The sequence below is a fragment of the Acipenser ruthenus genome, chromosome 11 (assembly GCF_902713425.1).
Source record: "Acipenser ruthenus chromosome 11, fAciRut3.2 maternal haplotype, whole genome shotgun sequence".
Lineage (NCBI taxonomy): Eukaryota > Metazoa > Chordata > Actinopteri > Acipenseriformes > Acipenseridae > Acipenser > Acipenser ruthenus.
In genome coordinates, this window is record NC_081199.1 from 6102068 (window position 1) to 6120933 (window position 18866).

Sequence of the window (18866 nt, forward strand, 5' to 3'; positions counted from 1 at the left end):
TACTGACTTACTTTTCTAATACACATTTGCTAATTCACTAACACACCATATAGATTAACTATAAATAAAATGTTATTTAAACCAGTGCTGTTAAAACAGAAATCACAGATTTTATATTGTGGACCATTTTCGGTACAGCAGGAAGCCAACTGAAATGGCTTTGAATTAGAATCTGCTTTAAACACTGCAATCCTTGTGAAGATTGCAGTTAACATCAGTATTAGTCAAGACTACGACATAGATAATAATCATCATACAGGATTGCAGGGCAGACTGGCATCCGGTGAAGATTTTTGTTAGGATTACTTTATGGGGTAACCACATTTGAGTCCTTCACAACACAGGAGGGTAAAAAATGACACCAGAAGCATATTCTCCAGTTGTAGGATATTGCATTGTAGGTCAAGTTTACTTATGTCAAAGGGTTTGGTCTTTAACATCTGAAAACCAAAAAGACCACAATAAGGCAGACACATTTAGTTAATAGGGCAAAGCGAGTTTCCCAAACACTACCAATATGAAGTCTGTGTATTAATAATATTGGTCTGTTGAGATACAAGCAGTGTCGCCATCAAAGAATAACTGTAAAGGAAGCTTTCTGTAATGTTCTCGTACGTACTTCACTATATAAATAATGGACATACCTTGCTCACTTAAGGGACATTAAACATGATATATCTATCATCTTCATCATTTACCATAGCCTATGAACACAACTGCCCCTACAGAAGCCTGCAAAACACAGAATAAAATCGACTCCAGTAATCAAAGTGACTTAAATGCTCGGGATGTTAAATGAAGCCCTGCTGACAAAGTCTGCCGTCAACAACCTCTGATAGATCACTTGGCTATATTTTTTATGAAAAGCAGGACACGTTTCATAAGGTCGGGCTTACAGAAAGGATGATTTAAATACAATGAAAGTGTCAAACATCAAAACACTGTTATTCAGACTCTTAAACCTCAAGTGGTTCCATTCTACCACAGCAGTATACCAACTGTAATATATTAATTTTAATACAGCAGTACAGCTTTTTCCAATAAAACACCACTTCGTTTTCTGTAAAAGCAATCTGTAAAAGGATTTTTTTTTTGTTGTTGATTTTTCTTCACCAATTCATCATATTTATACTTAATAATTTTCCATTAGGTTGTACAGGTCTGTGAAAAGCACTGGATAACTATTTCATTATAAGCCCAATGGCACTGACTTTTTTTTTTTTTTAAGTTCTTTATCATCTGCAAATACAAATGCCCAACCAAATAAAACTGACTGTTAAACAAATGTCAGCTTTTATTCCTTGGTATTTCATGCATTTTTTTTTGTCAAATGCACATTTCAATATCCTTCTATTTAGAAGCAGCAAGCTATTCATTTGATTTCCTCTTTGCCCTTTCATTAGCATATGGTCATGCTTCATTTCAGTGGCTCTTTGGAGCTTGTTAGGCCCTCTCACTGCTAACGTCAGACAGTAAAATGCTGTGTGCAGTTACTGCAGAGGACACTCATTTTCAAGGCTTTTACAAAATCAAACAGTGTCAGATAAGGGTAAACTATCTACGCCATTCCAAACACATGTAGCGCAAAAACACAATCACACACATACACTAAGCCGATAACCTGTTAACATGGTGTGTTAAAGATGTACCATTTCTGGATTTATAGTATAGTTCATCTAGGGGTAATCTAGTTCAGATTGCATGTTGCTGTTGAGGGTTTGTGCTTTGGGTATGAAAGTGACTGAACAGACCATCCCGTTATAATATCCCTTCCTGGTGGGGATATCTTCTTTATAATGCACTTTCGAAACTCCAAATTCACATGTGTAATACGCACATGAAGTGCCAAAGGTCAGAAAATCACTGACATCCTGGCTTTTCAGTGATCAGTACCCAGTTAGCCTTAATACAGATCGACATATTCGTTACAGTTGGGTCTCTTACAAAGAGCTGGTCAGAGCACACTTGTGCTTCCTCTCATTGCTTTTGCCGTTAAAAGCAACCAAAACACACATTTTGATAGCAAGTGCACACAACGTTCATTTTACTGTGTTACCAGCCCCTGAGCAGCGTTGGGATTTACGGATTGAATCCTGCTGAAGTTTGTTTTTATCTTTTTTTTCTTTCTTTCTACAGAACACAGAACACCACTACGACTACTACTACTACTACTGCTGCTAATTAAAAAAAAAAACAGTTGTCAATGTATATTTTGTAGTTGTGGTGGTAGAGGACCAACTCTCTGCAGCTTCTTATGAAATAGCAGAGTATGACAGGTATTACTGACACAGAACACCACTACTACGACTACTACTACTTTTAAAAAAACAGTTGTCAATGTATTTTTCCTTTAGGGGTGGAAATTGTAATATCTGGAAGCGGTACCAATTCCATTCACAAATCCTAACCTCTGCCCGAGCAGGGCTGTCTTCAGCTTTCTTCGCTTCAGGTTCTGCCAGCGGATTTTTGAGGTTCTGCAAGAAGAGGGCGGCTTTTCTCTTGCGCTCTGCCTGCAGCTGTTTCTCCTTGGATTCCTTTGAGGCCTGGGCTAGCTTCTCCCGGGCTGCAGCTGACAGTCTGTCCTCCAGCTTCTGTTTAGCTACACCAAGAACACATTATTCATTATTTCCATATGACAAGCTCAACTAAAACAGAAGAGAGCCAAGAAACGTCCACATCTCCCCTACCATACACAGCAACTCTCACAGCTGGGTTAAAAATCCACTTCATTTGCCAGAAGCTTTACTTTGCTGTATAGGCATGGCTGTATTTTTTTTTTTTTTCACTATCCAAATGTATTTTTCATTACTAGTCATCTTTATTATATTTCATTAGCTTGATTTTATTATTATTATTTATTTTAAAATGAAGATGTACCATTGGACAACAATGGGTACGATTAAGTAAATCAGGCTTCTTTGGTTTTGTAATCTGTAAATTATTTTTGAGATTCATTGAATCAATATGGGGTACAGGATGTCTTGGAATGCCATTGAGTTAGTTAGTAACCCAGCTGACTACCACAGGCTCCATTCCTTAAGACATATTTACTGTAGTGGGCACTTAGTGGGCATTGCTTTCAAGGAAAGAGCTTTCATAAGTGTTATTACATTTTAGGATGTTTTTTGGAGAATGAAGAATGTTTCACAAGTGTCTTAAAATGAGGTCTTGGAATAACATTTAAATGAATATTCAACAGGAAAAAAGACAGGATAGTAAAGTAGTATCTGTAATCACAGGAAGAACCTCTAATCCTTTTAAACCGTCAATACAGATTAGGTTTCAGCTCTGGGATCAATACCATGCAATCTAATTCAGTTTGTCTGTAAATGCCTGCTGCAATGCTATTTATTTTACCTATCAAAGGCCTTTACTCTGTCCCATTTTATTAATCCAATTACATAGATGGTTTTTGTATTATTTACAGTACCACCTGAACAAAACCATTTGACTTACATTAACAGCAATTTTATAAGAAAATACAATACATAAAAATGTGTAACTTGCATCTTGCCAAAAACAGATTATTCCTGTTCCTCTGTTGCAATTGTAATTACTTACCAAATCTTAAAAGCCATTTAGATGGCCTACTATAGGAGTTAACTTAAAATGTTACTACACTATGAGAGTTGCTATATGTAAATATTTTAAGTGAATACATTCATTACTATTAATGGTTATGTCATATGCTGATGTATTCCAAGTAAATATGACAGAAAACGATAAATGACTTTGAATGTGTATTAGTGAATAGAAGTCGTATGTATATCAACTAATTTAAACACTGATGTGTTTTAGAGTTTGGGTACTTAGAAAGATCAATCTTGTGCATTGGCACATTATATACACACATTCTACAGAACTCTAGCCAATTAGGGGAGTAAAAAGACATGGGATGTACTCTAGCAAGATTTAGTTTTTGCTCTTTACTAACACTATGCCATTGAGAACTCACTTTTCTGAAATACCAAGAACATGATATGCCAGGCATAAGTAACATTTTTTCATTAACTGACTATACCATGACATTATCAATTACCTAAAGTTTGTGATTCAGAATCCTATTTTTTTTCCCAGGATGGAAATGTGAAGGAATGTGGAAAAACACTATTTAGCACTCTGGTTTGGAATCCTCTTCCTGAACTCATGTGCTACCCAAAGCAAGCCCCTCCAAACTGGCAGGATGCTTACCCTGTTTTGCCTCCAGCTCCTCCGGTGTAAGCTGTGGTTTCTTCTCCTCTATAACCGGAGCCTCCTTGACTACCCCAGAGCTGGGGTTCTCTTGACCATCCTTCTCCCCCTCCTCTTCGTCACTGTCGTCATCCAGCTTCACTCGGTTCTTCTCAAGTGGAAGGAGATCATTTTCTTTCGCTTTGATAGCAAAACTTATGGGGGCAAAGGAGGCTAAGAAGAAAATACACACAGTTAAAATCCACATATAAAACCAGTGACCCCACTGAGGGCATTGTTATTTTTATGGTGGCAAAATTCATAAGAACCAAAGTCAAGTAGACAAATGATTGTCAGCTTAAAGTTATGAATGCATTGTTCTTTTTATATACATCTGTTATCAAGTGTTATCAAAGTCACTACGGTTGTGGTGTATAAAACCATTTAAAACTATTTACTAGATCAATATAGCCATTTACACAAATAAAAATGAAAACCTATCATTCCTCCTTTTCTGTTACACAATGTAAAACGTCCTAAAGTACATGCGCTATGGTTCCTCGTTTCTGTAAACAAAGAAGCACGTTCCCCTGGGTAGATCTGCCTTCTACTTTGGAAAATGCTCATCGTGGGATTAGGACAGATGTAAACTGACAATTGCAGCAAAGAAAGTAAAATACCAGTGGTATATCAAAAAGGCCTGTATAGTATATGGTTATCTGTTGTAATTCCTAGTGATAAACCAAATATAAAATAAAAACGACTGCCAGGCATCAGAGCTCCACAATGGTATTACATTTCAAACATGTATTTCCAATATGACAAATTTATGGTGGTTACTTCTAAATGGCCTATTATAATAACCCAGATGGCTAGTTAACAGCAGTTATGTCACATGCAATTTGAGAACTAACTAAAATTACATTACATTGATTTTTTTGCCCATTAGGCTGCATCTTCCTAGCCATTACATTTTAATACAACGACTGGCGTGAACTACTGTATTAAAATCAAGAACAAAAATAAAATAAAAACAACTCCTCTATAGGTACAGCAAGCTTAAATAAAGATACAGCTTAAAGTTTGAAGACTGAAGAAAATTCCGTCATTTAGGTCATGTAATGAACTCTCCCTCCAACACAATTTCCAGCACATACCTTTAATTAGTTTGCCCTCATTAGCTGGTATGTCAGATGAGCAGTTTACTGCCTTGGTTATCAGGCTTTCTGTGTCTGAAATGCTTAAGACAGCCGATTCTTGAGGAGAAACAGACGTTTCGTTTTCAGAATCTGAAGCAGTCAGGCTCTGAAAAACAAATACAAAAAATAAATCACCCGAGGGCTAGTATTGTAGGCTAGTGAATGTGCAGTTCTAGAATTGCTGTCATTATTAGTATAAAGGCAAGGGGAAATCACTGAGGGAGAATACAGAAGATCCACTGGGAACTGAATAGCTTATGTCAGGAATGAAATGGTTCTCCAGGTCTTTAACAACTCCAACACTGAAGAACCTCCTTAATGTGAGCCCTGTGCAGGCTACAGCAGCCTCAATAAAGGTGTCTGAAAGGATTTGTATATCCTTCAATGAAATCAACAAGCAAAGATTACTACAACAATCAAGTTGAAAGAGCAGTTCCATTTTCAAACAGGTTAGCCATTTCCAAACTCTGAGCAGTCATCTTAGCGTTACTGTTTAATTCCCATTCTTTTCACATTTGATTATTTTCCAGATATGGTATGGAAATGTGGTTTACTAAAAAAGATTAATACTCAATTATTTGCAAGCATAAAATAGAAATGACTTTGCTTTATTAATCACAGAATGAGGACTGCAGACCAAGACCGCAGAGCTTAAAACAGAAAATAATGTTTTTTTGATTTTGTATATAATGCATTTGATAAGAAATCAGGCTGTTAACAAACCAGACATGCTTCTTTATTAGACTTTAATGTACAAATTAATATAAATATTAACTGAACACGTACATTTCTTACTGTACCTTGTTCACAATGTATGTGACTGGTACAAGGGGAACGCATTGATTTTTGAAGTCATACAATGCAGTATTCAATGGCAGTTATTGATCTAGTAAAGCAATTTCACAAGGAAGTCAAGAAATCTTACACGGGTCACTAAAAAATATCCCGTAGATTTAAGAATGCTTCACATAAGATGCATTATAAATGACACTTTAATATCGCATATTTACATAGTTAAAGGAGCAGAAAGCCTAGTTTTTTTTATAAACGAATTAAAAAAACGTATGTCAAATCCAATATGTATAGCAGATGCACCTTTCTGAAAATCTACAGCCCTTGGCATTCCAACAGATAGAAAAGCATATTAAAGTAGGTGTATGCTGGCGTGCAGAACGCCCTAAGGAATTCAATATACGTCCTCAAATACAGTAACACCAAATAGAGATGAATGACACATAAGAGAAATTAACGGACAAGAAAAAAAGGTGTATACAATGTATACTTTTTTCCTTTTACATGGTACGTCATACATTTAAATGTATTAGATAGTTTATGTACAGAACACAGTAACTACTTCCCAATAATACCCCCTTTCAGGAAATCATTACATTTAAAAAGGGAATACAGCATTACAGTCCTCTTGCTGTAAATCCTTGTGCTCCAATCCACCCCTCCTTATTCCATTTATCCTGGTACAACACGAGACGTTTAATGATAAACACTTCCTCTGTTGCAGCTTTAAAAGCCCTATTTTAATAAAGGAACGATCGGAGGTGACAGCCTCAAAAGCACTTTGCTTTTAACAAAACGGTTTTAAAAGTACTTTAACAATTGGTGCACTTAAGGACGGTACTAATTTTCGATTCAAAACAGGAGAACCACTACAAATTCTGAATTTAAATAAATCCGAAATAAAACTTTACAAAAAACACAAGGATGTGGGGAAAAATGATGCAAGGTACATAATAAAACACACTGCTGAAGACACCAGCTGCAAACTTTGTCTGTTTGATCCTATTTTTTTACTTTAATGTAGCGATAATTACTTATCTGCAGCTAAAATTACCTTTTAATTAAATAAAGCAGAAGACAAGACAGCTACGTCCCTCTCTCTGTGGTGAAGATGCTACTTGTCATAACAAGTTACTGTTAGCAGCCATTCATATCTTCAATTAATGTTTTGTAATGAAAACAGAAAATAAAAGCATGAGTCATTAATTTTAGTGACTCAACACATGCCCCAGTGCTAAACACCTCATTTCCTACGTCCTGCTTTAAACAGCAAGAGAATGGGAAAGGACAATGTCAAATACTGTATTCAATAACTGTTTTTTATGCGATGATAATCATGCATCTAAATTAGGATTTTTTTTTTAGATAGTTTGCACATACATAATGGTATTTGTTTTCAAACTTAATTTGGGTATTTTAATAGTCGGACAGTCAATACATTTACTCAAATGTATGATTTTTTTTTTTGTATTTAATTTATTCCTCTGTCCAATTGAGATGCAGCATGTTCCCAATGGGCTTGTCTGTCAGTTATTTAAAGCTAACAGCATCTGCAAATAACATATCCATGGATAAGATGCGTTGTTACTAGTGGACTGCTTTAAGACTACAGTATCTCAGGGACTTAAAATAATAATAATAATAATAATAATAATATAATAGATTTTTAATGTTATTTATGTTCAAATTACATTGTTAATTCTTAATACACTGGTAAAAATGGAATCGGTCATTTTGAAAAACGGAATTGGTCATTTTGAAAAACGGAATTTGCCCATTCCCAGAATGGAAAAATCAGGCGCCCGAATTAATGAAGCAATTACCAAGACGGGCATGCTGCCTACTGTACTTGCAAGTCACAAGGGAAAAACAAATCGCTCTCAGCATTTGAAACTAATGGAATTATCTGCGTTCAATTCATACAGGCTGTCAATTACTACCACACCAATGAAAATTAGACATGAGTTGTATTGTGAAACAAAACAAAGCACTACTCATGGCATAGTGCAAGGGGAATGGTTGCTGCTGGTCCAGTGGTTAAAGAAAAGGGCTTGTAACCAGGAGGTCCCCGGTTCAAATCCCACAGCCACTGACTCATTGTGTGACCCTGAGCAAGTCCGTGTGCTCCGTCTTTCGGGCAAGACGTTGCAAGTGAATCTGCAGCTGATGCACAGTTCACACACCCTAATCTCTGTAAGCTGCCTTGGATAAAGGTGCTAAATAAACAAAGAAGAAGAAGATAATTAACAGTTAATGAAACAGGACTGGAAGTTATCACTGTGACCACAGAACAGTTAAGATGATGCCAATAATCTGTGGTGACTGAAATAACTAGAAATTGGGGTTTTAGTGAACATACAAATCGATTTTATCTAATTGTTTTTTAAACCAGGATGTAAAATGTACTAAATGTGAAGAACGCATCTCAAAGCATGTGGTCTCTCATTACTATTAGCAGTGTGTTTTGTTTTTGTTTTTACTTTAACTGGACAATACCCGTTAAGCTATAGAATGAAAATGTAGCAATACAAAAAATGCCTGCGTTCAGAAGCAGAAACACTGGATAAAAACTGAACTGGATGATGCATCTAAAAGGAAGAGCCGAGATCCTCAAAAAACCATTCACTCTATCTAATATTGTCACTGTATCTAAATTCCATCGATGCTGTTAAACAGAGAAGGTCAAACAAACATATTGTAGCGTTTAAAGCAGCAATTTTTATCCTATTTCTATCTGCATTTGTCTCAATCTCAGAGGGTAGCAGACAATCTCTTCGTCGCGGGGAGCAGCACAAAGGGAAACTAGTTTGTGAACAACAAAGCACCCTTGGAGGTATCATCCAAGGGGAATCTCAGATCACAGGGAATGGTTTGTAAAGATAAAGTAAAATGGATATATGAAAAAGACCCATTGTTAATATGGCCAAAGATTGAAACAATTGAACTTAAATGCCCAAGGATCCTCACTTTTTAAATGAGGGCCCTAACAATGAGGGTCTGCCAAAAGCCTGACAGCTTACCCTTCCTGCAATACACTTGACAGCGTATGACCGTACTACTAAAAAAAGACTTGTCTGCAAAATAGATGCGATTACCCCCAACATTTTATGTTCCTACTATAACCAAGACAAAATATGATATAAAAAGCGCACAACACCAGCCCACTTTATTTGCCATTTACATGCAGAGACTTGTCTGCTGAGAAATTGGTCTGCTGTTTGCTTGCATCCAACAATGCAGAGTCCTCCCTCGTCACATTTCAATTCTGTATTTCACCAGCATGACTGAACCTAATTGGAGGAACAGTAGAACACACAACTTTAAAAGCATGCTCCGAGGTCAAGCACAGTGTTGAAGTTAATAGTTGTTGGCAGCTGCATAAACACATTTCCTGACAATCATTTTAATGCTAAGTCATGATCTTTCTCTCATATTGACTGACATCATAGAATTCAGACAGATGGAATAAAAAAGACATGATTTAAAAATGCAGAAAACAGGAAGGTCAATTTATTAAAAAAAAAACAAAAAAAAAAAAAAAAAAACACATAATTCTTACATCTTCAAAACATGTTGCTCAAAAAAGCCGAAAGCCGTATTAATGATAACAAAAATGTCACGAACTTCATAACCTCCTGCACAATGCGCCAACTACCTTCTAAAAATCTGTTTTTCTAATCAATCTGATGATCAAGAAAAAAAAAAAAAAAAAAAACTACAGACGAATAATTCTACAATTCAAGCTACTGCTGTTGAATACCCTATGATTTTTCAAAGTGAATCAACCAACTTATCACAAATCTGTGAAAATCCTTAATGCTTTCCTCCTGTGGAGTTAGCTGCTTGGACACTTTGTTCAGCTTATTGTAACACATGTAGCTTTACACATTTCCAGCCTTCATTTGCAGACCTAATCAGAAGTATTCCGGGACAGGACGTGCAAATGGTGTTGTTAAAATGCTAAGGAAAGGTTTTAAAGTAAATTGAAGTAATTAAATGTCGTAGGAGCATGTGTCATTAACAGTGAAGCTCTCTAGAAATGTAGAGAATAAATTATTTCAAAGATTTTATAATATCCATAGTGAGTTACCTTGATTAACTATACATTAATTGCTAAACCCATTTAGTTGATCAACATGATTAATGAATTAAATGTGTGAGTCGAAGCTTTTAGTTACAAAACACAGGCTAGAAACCTGCGAACTGTCAAGGAAAAAAAGGAAGAAAAAAAAAAACTATTTAAAAAGAAGTGATTCACAGCTTCATTTTTATGTTTCAGATTTTAATTGGGTGAACAGGGATACATGTACGGTTGTTTAAATCCAGGGATGGATGGCTGGGGAGGGGAAACAGCTTAAAGCACTGCACCATTTGTGCCTTGAGAATAATAATGACTCTGAAAGACAGGTGAGAAGGTAAAGGCATTCCCCTTAAAAGGTTTACTGCAACCGTGGGGGACAAAGAACTTTGAACTTAAATGCCTGAAGCAGTCAAGGGCAAGAATGGAGCTAGAGGGCATGATTACTACACACAGCCAAAGCCAAAGAATTGACATTGACAGTTATTAGAGAGTTAAAAAAAACAAAATGTATGGTTTCGTACAGATTATTTTCTTTGTGAGCTACAAAACAGCTTATTTTGTTGTTCAATGCAAAAGGAGTGTCGGGCTCATTTGCTCTAATGACTAACATTCTCTGTAATGGCTTTACAATGTCATACGTGGTATCTTCTACAGAAAAAAGTAGATTAAAAGGCACGACTTCATTATATATGTTCTCTGCGCTTTCTAAAATGAATACTGACATGATCATTTTATACTGTAGCTGCTGCTGCTGCTTTGTGTGTACCAACATCATCTCTTCTTAACAAAAGTGATGCATTGTATATATAACAAAAAAAAATCCCAAACCGGAAAAAAACATAAGATTAATAATTTGATATTAACTTTAAAATGCTCATTTCACAAAACTGTATTGCGTTGGTTACAATGTTCTTGCCAAGACATATACGTAAGTGTACGTAACTGTTTACAAACAGTATGCCAAGCATGGTTAATATCTGTATTTAAAACTGCCTTCCTTTCATGCCTTGCCTCCATTTCCACTGGAATCAATGTGAACAACTCAATCTCATCTGGGTCTGTGGCTGTATTGGGACTGCCACAGTTTATAGTATATAATTCAGCCTGCTACAGGATGTTTATAGGGGAAATCTTATGACACTGCTCTCTCCCCACATTCATTCAGGGTACCCCAAATCAAAGAATATTACAGTGAAACAATAAATATCTGTGATAGGCCTAACCATACGTCACTGTGTGTCACTTACACATGGACGGCTTGCTAAGTCACTTTTGTCAATAGAACGGCTAGACAGAAGCAATTTCTCTCATCAGCATTCCAAACTCGTAGCACCGAGAGCCCAATTTAAACCGCGATGATAGAAACTAACTGGACAGTTTTAAAATCGCTTTCAACTTGTTCCCTATGGCAGACGGAAACCACTTTGAGAGGGTAAACCTACAAAATGCAATTACTTCACATTTTCCAGCAACAGAAATCCCGAGTATCATCAAGGTTGTCTACAATGACAGAAATACCCATGGCCAAAGCCACTAAGAGTTTATAAGAGGGATTACCTACAAAGGCATTGCAACATTACTAAGCACAGCGATAAAGCAGCAATTTACCGTCTACCGTTGGACAGACTCTGCTCTCTTCATTTCCCAAAAGAAAGAATACTAGATTAGTAAACGTAAAAAGTGTACCTCTATCATACTGCCTCCTTCCTTCAGGCGGAAATACTGCTTCTTGAATTCATAATATGCATTATACTGGTTCCAGGGCTGCAGGAATTCAAACCTAACAAAGTGCAGAAAAATCAAATGAAACTGCTTCAGGCATCTGTTAAATGACCCCACAATTGGTCCCTGGGATGTTGTGTTTCTTGCTATAAACCAATATTTAGTTTAAATGTTTCTGCCTTTCAGCCAGTTTGTATTCCCACATTTAAAGTGTTTCCTTTTCTCTTGGGCAGGTTGCTCATCATACCAGCCCAGTTTAGTTGTAATAGTGTCCTAGTTAAAGAATAGAGAACGGAACTACAATATTTTAGGCATTTCAACTACATGCCACTGTTGGTTTCTGTTAAGAGCTTTATTTATTTATTTTTTACTGCTCTCCAAACAAACAGCTATTATTATTATTATTATTATTATTATTATTATTATTATTATTAATAATAATAATATTTAGGACCCTAAATGTATTTTACAATTCACATTGAGAAGTCTAGCCCACCCCCCACCCCTCTCAAACTATACAGAAAATAACAAAAGATGCAGCAAAACAAAACAAGAATATAGTTATGGTAATACAATTTGAAAAGGAATGTGGATTTACCCTAGATCCCGACACATGGTATAATAAATTGTAGCGATATCCAGCACAGCCTTTATCCTCACCTTGTATCATTCTTGGCACGGACACTGGTTTCAAATTTTAACCCATTCCTTGCAACATACTCAGCGAGCTTGTCAATGACAGGCTGGGTGTCTGGAGGCGGGGGAATAATGGCAGCAACTGGGGCTTGGGAACTGAAAAACAAAAGATAATATAATTAAATGAGAAGTAGTTTATATATATATATATATATATATATATATATATATATATATATATATAAACACACACACACACACACCCACCATGTGTTTCTTTCAAATCTGCACACAGACACATACAGTGAATAAAGGTGATTTTGTTAGCTACTACTATTTTAACAAGCTGAGTGATGCACCTTGTTGGCACAGTGGCTGCTTGAGTAGAAACCGTCCTATTGGGGACCTCAACTGCAGCCGGGGGAGGTGGGGGTGTGGTGCCCGGAGGGGGAGGGGCCACCACTCCTGAAGAGGTTGGTAAAATTCCAGCGGGCAGAGAGCTGTAGTAGGCGTTGACGTCTACCCCGGGAGGAGGAGGGGCAAGGCAGTAGGTCCCATCAGGCAGCATGTAGTACCCATAATACATTGCAGCTACTGTTGCTATAAAAAAAAAAAAGTGTTGATTTCAACTAAATGTTATTTTTAAACCACTGCTCAACTAATACTGACTGAAGAAATAGTATCTTCTGTTAAGCACAGGGGCTGTGCATAATGCTCATGTGCCATGTGTGTTGTATTATTAAAGTGAACAGATTTTTGTAATAGTCTACCGCAATTACAGAAAGCTTTTTTTTTTTTTTTTCAAATATAAAACACGATTAACACAATCATAATTTACAATTGTAATGTGTAATCATTGTAATTAAAACAGGTTACAATTAGACCATTAATAAACCAATCAAAAACTTTGAAGTGTTACAATGTGAGATAAAAAAAAATATCCACAGCATTGTTTTATAATACAGCAAGCACTGTCGAATGTTTTTTGCCATCAAATTGTGAGCAAAATATATTTGCTGACTAAGTGCCGGTAGTTGTGCTGATTTGCAAATAACCTCTCCTGACACTATGTATTCTTGATAGACACCCACCCCAATTTAGAAAGGTCAACCACAACAACCTTCGAGAACCAATTAAAGATTTATCCAGGCGATGGGATTAAACTTTTCAACTCTCACTACAAATGTTTAACTCTGTGCTGCTGCATAAGATGGAAAGAGGCAGCTACAAATGGGGTTGGCACAAGGCATATGTATCAAAACATTGGAGTACACAGATCAGGAAGTGCAAAAATAGCATTGCTGCTTCATCCATGTACACAGAGAACTTTTTGTTTAAAAAAATGCAACTATGGGTATTATCATTTTTCTGCATTTTGCTGTCAAGTAATCCTGTATTTTTGCCCAAACTATTTTCTTTTGCTGGAGGAGCTGTATAAGAATCAGAGAACAGCTCCACAGAGAGGATTGCCAGTTGTTGATTACTCATCATGTCTGCAGCTAAAAAAAATCCCAGACCTTTGCACTTCAAAAGCTCCAACAGCGAGTAGAGAGACAAGTTATGCATGCTGCGGGCAAGTTTGAAAAATGTTTTACACACAAGTATTTTTCCTGCAATGTTTGTTGTGCTACATTATATCGGACACTTGATAATAATATGGGAGACTACAACAGCAGCACTGGTTTCTAAACACAGATGACTCTTAAATCAGGAAATGGGACAACACTGTCAACATTCGCATAAACGAAAGCCAAGACAGATTTAAGCACTCATCAATGAACTCGTTCAGTAAGCCTTACACCAATCCCTGTTTTGTATGGATCATTCCATGTGAAGTCAAGTCATTTTTTATGATTTAAGACAAGTAATCGACTTCACTTTTTCCATAAATTGGCTTAATAGCTTTTTAGTTTCTTTAGAAAAAAGACAAACAGTTTACCCACACATTTCTCTGCATTACTCCCTGGGACATACTGTCATTACAAATGAGTACATATTTCCAGGCCACTAGTTTGGGAGCATCTGCAGTGGACTAGCATTTTAACCAGATTGTTTAGACAGTCAAAGCTGTACTACTGCTGATCCTGCCAATTACTACAAGGGAACATTGATTTTCTTATTCAAGTCATCAACCTAAATACAATGGAATCTGAAACAATGATCTGGTACGCACTGGAATGTATACTGCCTGTAACATAAAAGGGTCTCATACAGGAATGACTACCATTATATGAGTATAACAGTATACTAAAATTGATTTTGGAAATGGAAAAATACAGGAAATAAGATTATATAGTGTTTTAGTTGAATTTTTAACTAAACATGAATGTTTGAAGAATCACTTAAAATAATGCATGCTGTTTATGCATTTATGCAGACTACAATGACCAATGAAACAATAGCATGAAGAGGTAGCTTTAATTACCAAGCACATGTACAGCACAGCAGTGCCACAATGAAATGCTAAAAGGTAGCTACTGCAGGATACGAAGAACATCTTTGACATCATTTTAATAGAAATCATGTTCCACTCAAGAGATAAGCCACAGTTCACACCTCAATAACTCCTTATCTGCAGACATTTAAATAGGACAGGGTAGCACATAACAAAATTGGACCACATTTACATTTTCTTTCGAGACTAACAGAATTAAAATGAAAATGCTGGCGATAGGCCCGTATGAATGTAACTTATCTTTACATCGGTAGACAACCACAGTTGTAACAAAATATAGCAACATAAAAATACAAAAATAAAAACTGTGGATATGTATGCTTTTTAACATATCAAATAAAAATCATGACCGAGTAGCTTTCGTCGAAGATTATTTTTGTATGTTAATCCTCAACAAGTAGAAGTTACCTTACAAGAACAATAAAGAGCGCTCTGTTTCTACTCAACTATTCAATCAGCAAGTCTTCCACAGAAATCAAAAACATAATCTCCCTAAATAATGGGCTCATAGTTAACATCCTGGTTCATCAAGACTATAAAAATAAAGATTATATATATATATATATAGGTATAGATATAGATATAGATATAGATATAGATATAGATATAGATATATATACACACACTTTTAAATCTCATATTCCAGAGTAATTTCAATCCTCGCCTGCTGGAATCTAACTGCCTGCAATCAGGCGAGACTTTCCGCAGAGCAACAGATTTTGAAATCAATCACAGTTCATGAAAGAACCGCACAGAGGGAAAATCTAATTGATCCAGCTCGAGAGCAAAGCCTTTAACTAAGGCCTCAAAGCGATTTCTGAGGCACTGAAATTACACTAATTTCATAAATAACAATAGGAGGTTTATAAAGCTGTTAACTCAACCCAGGAACCAGAGACCACATCAGACCAAAGGGGTGAAAAAAACAGTACAGACAAGCACTGTACCAATCTTGGGTATTCAGTCAGTTGCTGTATGATATCTAGTGTCAAGGAAAGAGCAAATAATTGCAACTGGAATCCATATTAACATATAATTTGAGGGGGGAAAAAAAAAAAATTCTTAGAGCACCACACTAAGAATGTGTTTTTCTCTGAAAAAAAAACAACTTAAAAGCAGATAGTTTATTCAAACTGCTTCATGGCAGCAGAAGCAACAGCAGGTGAGTGAATGATCATATTCAGAGATGATAACTCAACTTAAAAAAAAAAAAAAGAATGACTCAATATCATCATTTATTTTGCATAGCATTAGGTACCTGCAGAGCATAAGATGACGGCGCTTCTGTTCTAGTGAGTAATAACTGCACCGTGCCTTTCTTTCACTATAGACAGTATACTCACGGTCTGTAGGGTACTCTGCTTGTGCGGTTGCTGAGGCCGCCGCTGCTGCTGCTGCTGCTGCTGCTAAACTCTCTTCTGCTTTCTTTGTTGCTGCATTGTTGTCTTGCTGGGCTTTCCGGACCAAGGCTGCCAAAGGGTGGTCTGGATCCATTACTTGCAATGGCTGGAATACAAATAAAATATTTTTCTGTGTGGTTTCACAAACCAGTGCTTACTAACCCGAACTTAAAACCCAACAGTCTACTTTCAAGCAACAGAAATCTGTACACTAACTGGTTGCAGTACAAATGTCCCTCCTAAACACCAACAAAAAAATAAATATATATTTTGGTTTCTGGAATACAAATAATAATACCAGTTTGCAGAGAAAGAAATATAGTATTACAACACAATCCTATTCTACCCTACTACACATAAGCAATGCGCATATTGCCGAAGTACTAAATCATGGTTCAAACATGACTGAATTCAAACCCTTTCATTTAAATCAGTAATTATACTCAGAAAAAGAATGACTTACTGAAATCTAATACCCACTGGAATGTATTTTGCTTGTAAGGGACATGCATCCAATTAGTAAACAATCTATACTGAACTCTTCAGACAGAAGAAAATGGGAGTCTACTTATTCATTTTCTTGCAAGATTGCCCCTAAGAAATGAACTGAATTCTCCTAGACAGTTATATAGTTAATTAATATGCAACAAAAACTAAAAAAATACCTTCATAAGTTCTTCAAGTCTGTTGCACTTTTTAGAGGCAAAGAGACTGGGATGAAGGTAACACCCATCTTCATCATCGTCTGTGTCATCTGTTCCAGAATCTGAAAATCAGAAAAGAAAGAAATCAACGATACGAAAAAACAACAACATTGGTTGATTGCAATGCACTAAACGACCTTTGTAAAAGAATGATTCTTATTAATCACGTTTTATCTTAATTTGTTAAGATACAAATCTTTACCTTTATCAGATATGAAGTATCTACTGTGTTTAATAGGAATCTCCTTTAAGCTAGATTAGTTATGTCCTTTCCTGTTTAAGCCTACATAGAACAGTAGTTCTATTCAAAAATCATTTCAAACTGATAGGTGCCTAGGGACCTGCATGAATTATGTGCAGATTAAAAGATTACAATTAGTGATCTGCAGGCTCTTTCTGTTGATGGAATCAGGACTTTCTTTTCCACATGCAACACCATGTTAAGCTTGCTATTAAGATTCTGCACTGAAACTGCCTGCACGGAAAGAGTAGCTTGTGCTACAATCTTTACAAGTCCCTTTGAAATCAAAAAACAAGAGCGTTACAAATTCTGTTATTTCAAAATCAGACTGCCTCAAGGGGAGCACTCTCTGAAATGGCTTATGAGCTGACTGCAGTGTTAATGCTGTATGTTCTTGCAGGCCTCTGAAAGGCTCAAACCTGCAAACACTTACTCTGGTTCTCGTCTGGTTTGGTCTCAGTCTGCGAGATGTACCTGCCCTCCTTCATGGCCTTCAGGATGTGCTTGTAGTAAGGGTTCAGGTAGTGATCAAAGCGCAAGAAATCAAACTGGGAGTTCCGGGACTGCTTGGCTTTCAGCATGATCTCAAACTGAGCTCCTTGTTTGCTGACGAAACTGGCTGTGCGCTCAATGATTGCATGCATTTTAGTTGTTGCAGGCTAAATGGGGGGGGGGGGGGGGAGAAAAAAAGAAATCAGGAGTACATTTTTGCAAGGAGCACTTGAAAATGTAGCTTTATATCTGAAGAAAATGATGAATGCCCATGCATTAAGATTAAATAAATGATATTAAAAAAAACAAGGACATGCAAGCCTGTGTACAAGACACTTGCAGGTCCAAAACATCATTTTTTGAGCAACAGTGGCTTTGAAAAAGAAGAAAAAAAAGACACTACGATTTAAAACGTTAAATGTCTTAGCAGCTCATGCATGTCAAACTACAGTTACACGTCCCAATTCACGTTCTTATAATGCATGTACTGTAAATCAGCTTCACTTCAGGCAACTTGTGCATCTCTTTACTGTTTGCTTGAAACTTTAACAAATACATTCTTGTTGCATCCCAAGCAGGTACAGCTCGACAGGGCTGTATGTACACTAGAAAGTCCAATTTGGATTTCTGAGAATTGGCATTTTCACACAGAGTACAGTACAAATGCAGAGAAGCTCAATAATTCAAATGGCAAAAACTCAAATTCTTGCAAACAGCAGGTCTGTGTTAAATAGGGCATGACTTTTTAAACAGCACTGAACCTTGAAAGTAATTGTGGTTGTATGCCGACAGTTATATGGGTTCACATCAATAAGTTAACTGCTATAAATCAGCAATTAATAGGATAAATAGCTTTATTTTTTCTATTATATTCATTGTGGTAGATGTACAGGCTGCCAATCGCCTCCTTTGCTGGTCTTTTATTCTTGCGATTTTTTTTCGTATATGCCTTATAAAATTGTGCATTAATAATT

At 36.4% G+C, this 18866-nt stretch overlaps 1 protein-coding gene across 8 annotated transcripts in view; it reads right to left on the reverse strand.

Annotated features, from left to right (window-relative positions):
- The window catches only part of LOC117426286 (splicing factor, suppressor of white-apricot homolog), a 40911-nt gene that overhangs the window by 13902 nt on the left and 8143 nt on the right, over nucleotides 1–18866 (reverse strand). For all 8 annotated transcript variants that reach the window (XM_034043717.3, XM_034043718.3, XM_034043715.3 and 5 more), the window contains 9 exons: nucleotides 17834–18059; nucleotides 17121–17221; nucleotides 16399–16561; nucleotides 12960–13200; nucleotides 12625–12756; nucleotides 11929–12022; nucleotides 5328–5475; nucleotides 4192–4404; nucleotides 2409–2599 (listed from right to left, as the gene is read on the reverse strand). In XM_034043717.3, the coding sequence (XP_033899608.3) occupies nucleotides 2409–2599; nucleotides 4192–4404; nucleotides 5328–5475; nucleotides 11929–12022; nucleotides 12625–12756; nucleotides 12960–13200; nucleotides 16399–16561; nucleotides 17121–17221; nucleotides 17834–18059 (1509 nt within the window). The remainder of the gene's footprint in view (nucleotides 1–2408; nucleotides 2600–4191; nucleotides 4405–5327; nucleotides 5476–11928; nucleotides 12023–12624; nucleotides 12757–12959; nucleotides 13201–16398; nucleotides 16562–17120; nucleotides 17222–17833; nucleotides 18060–18866) is intronic.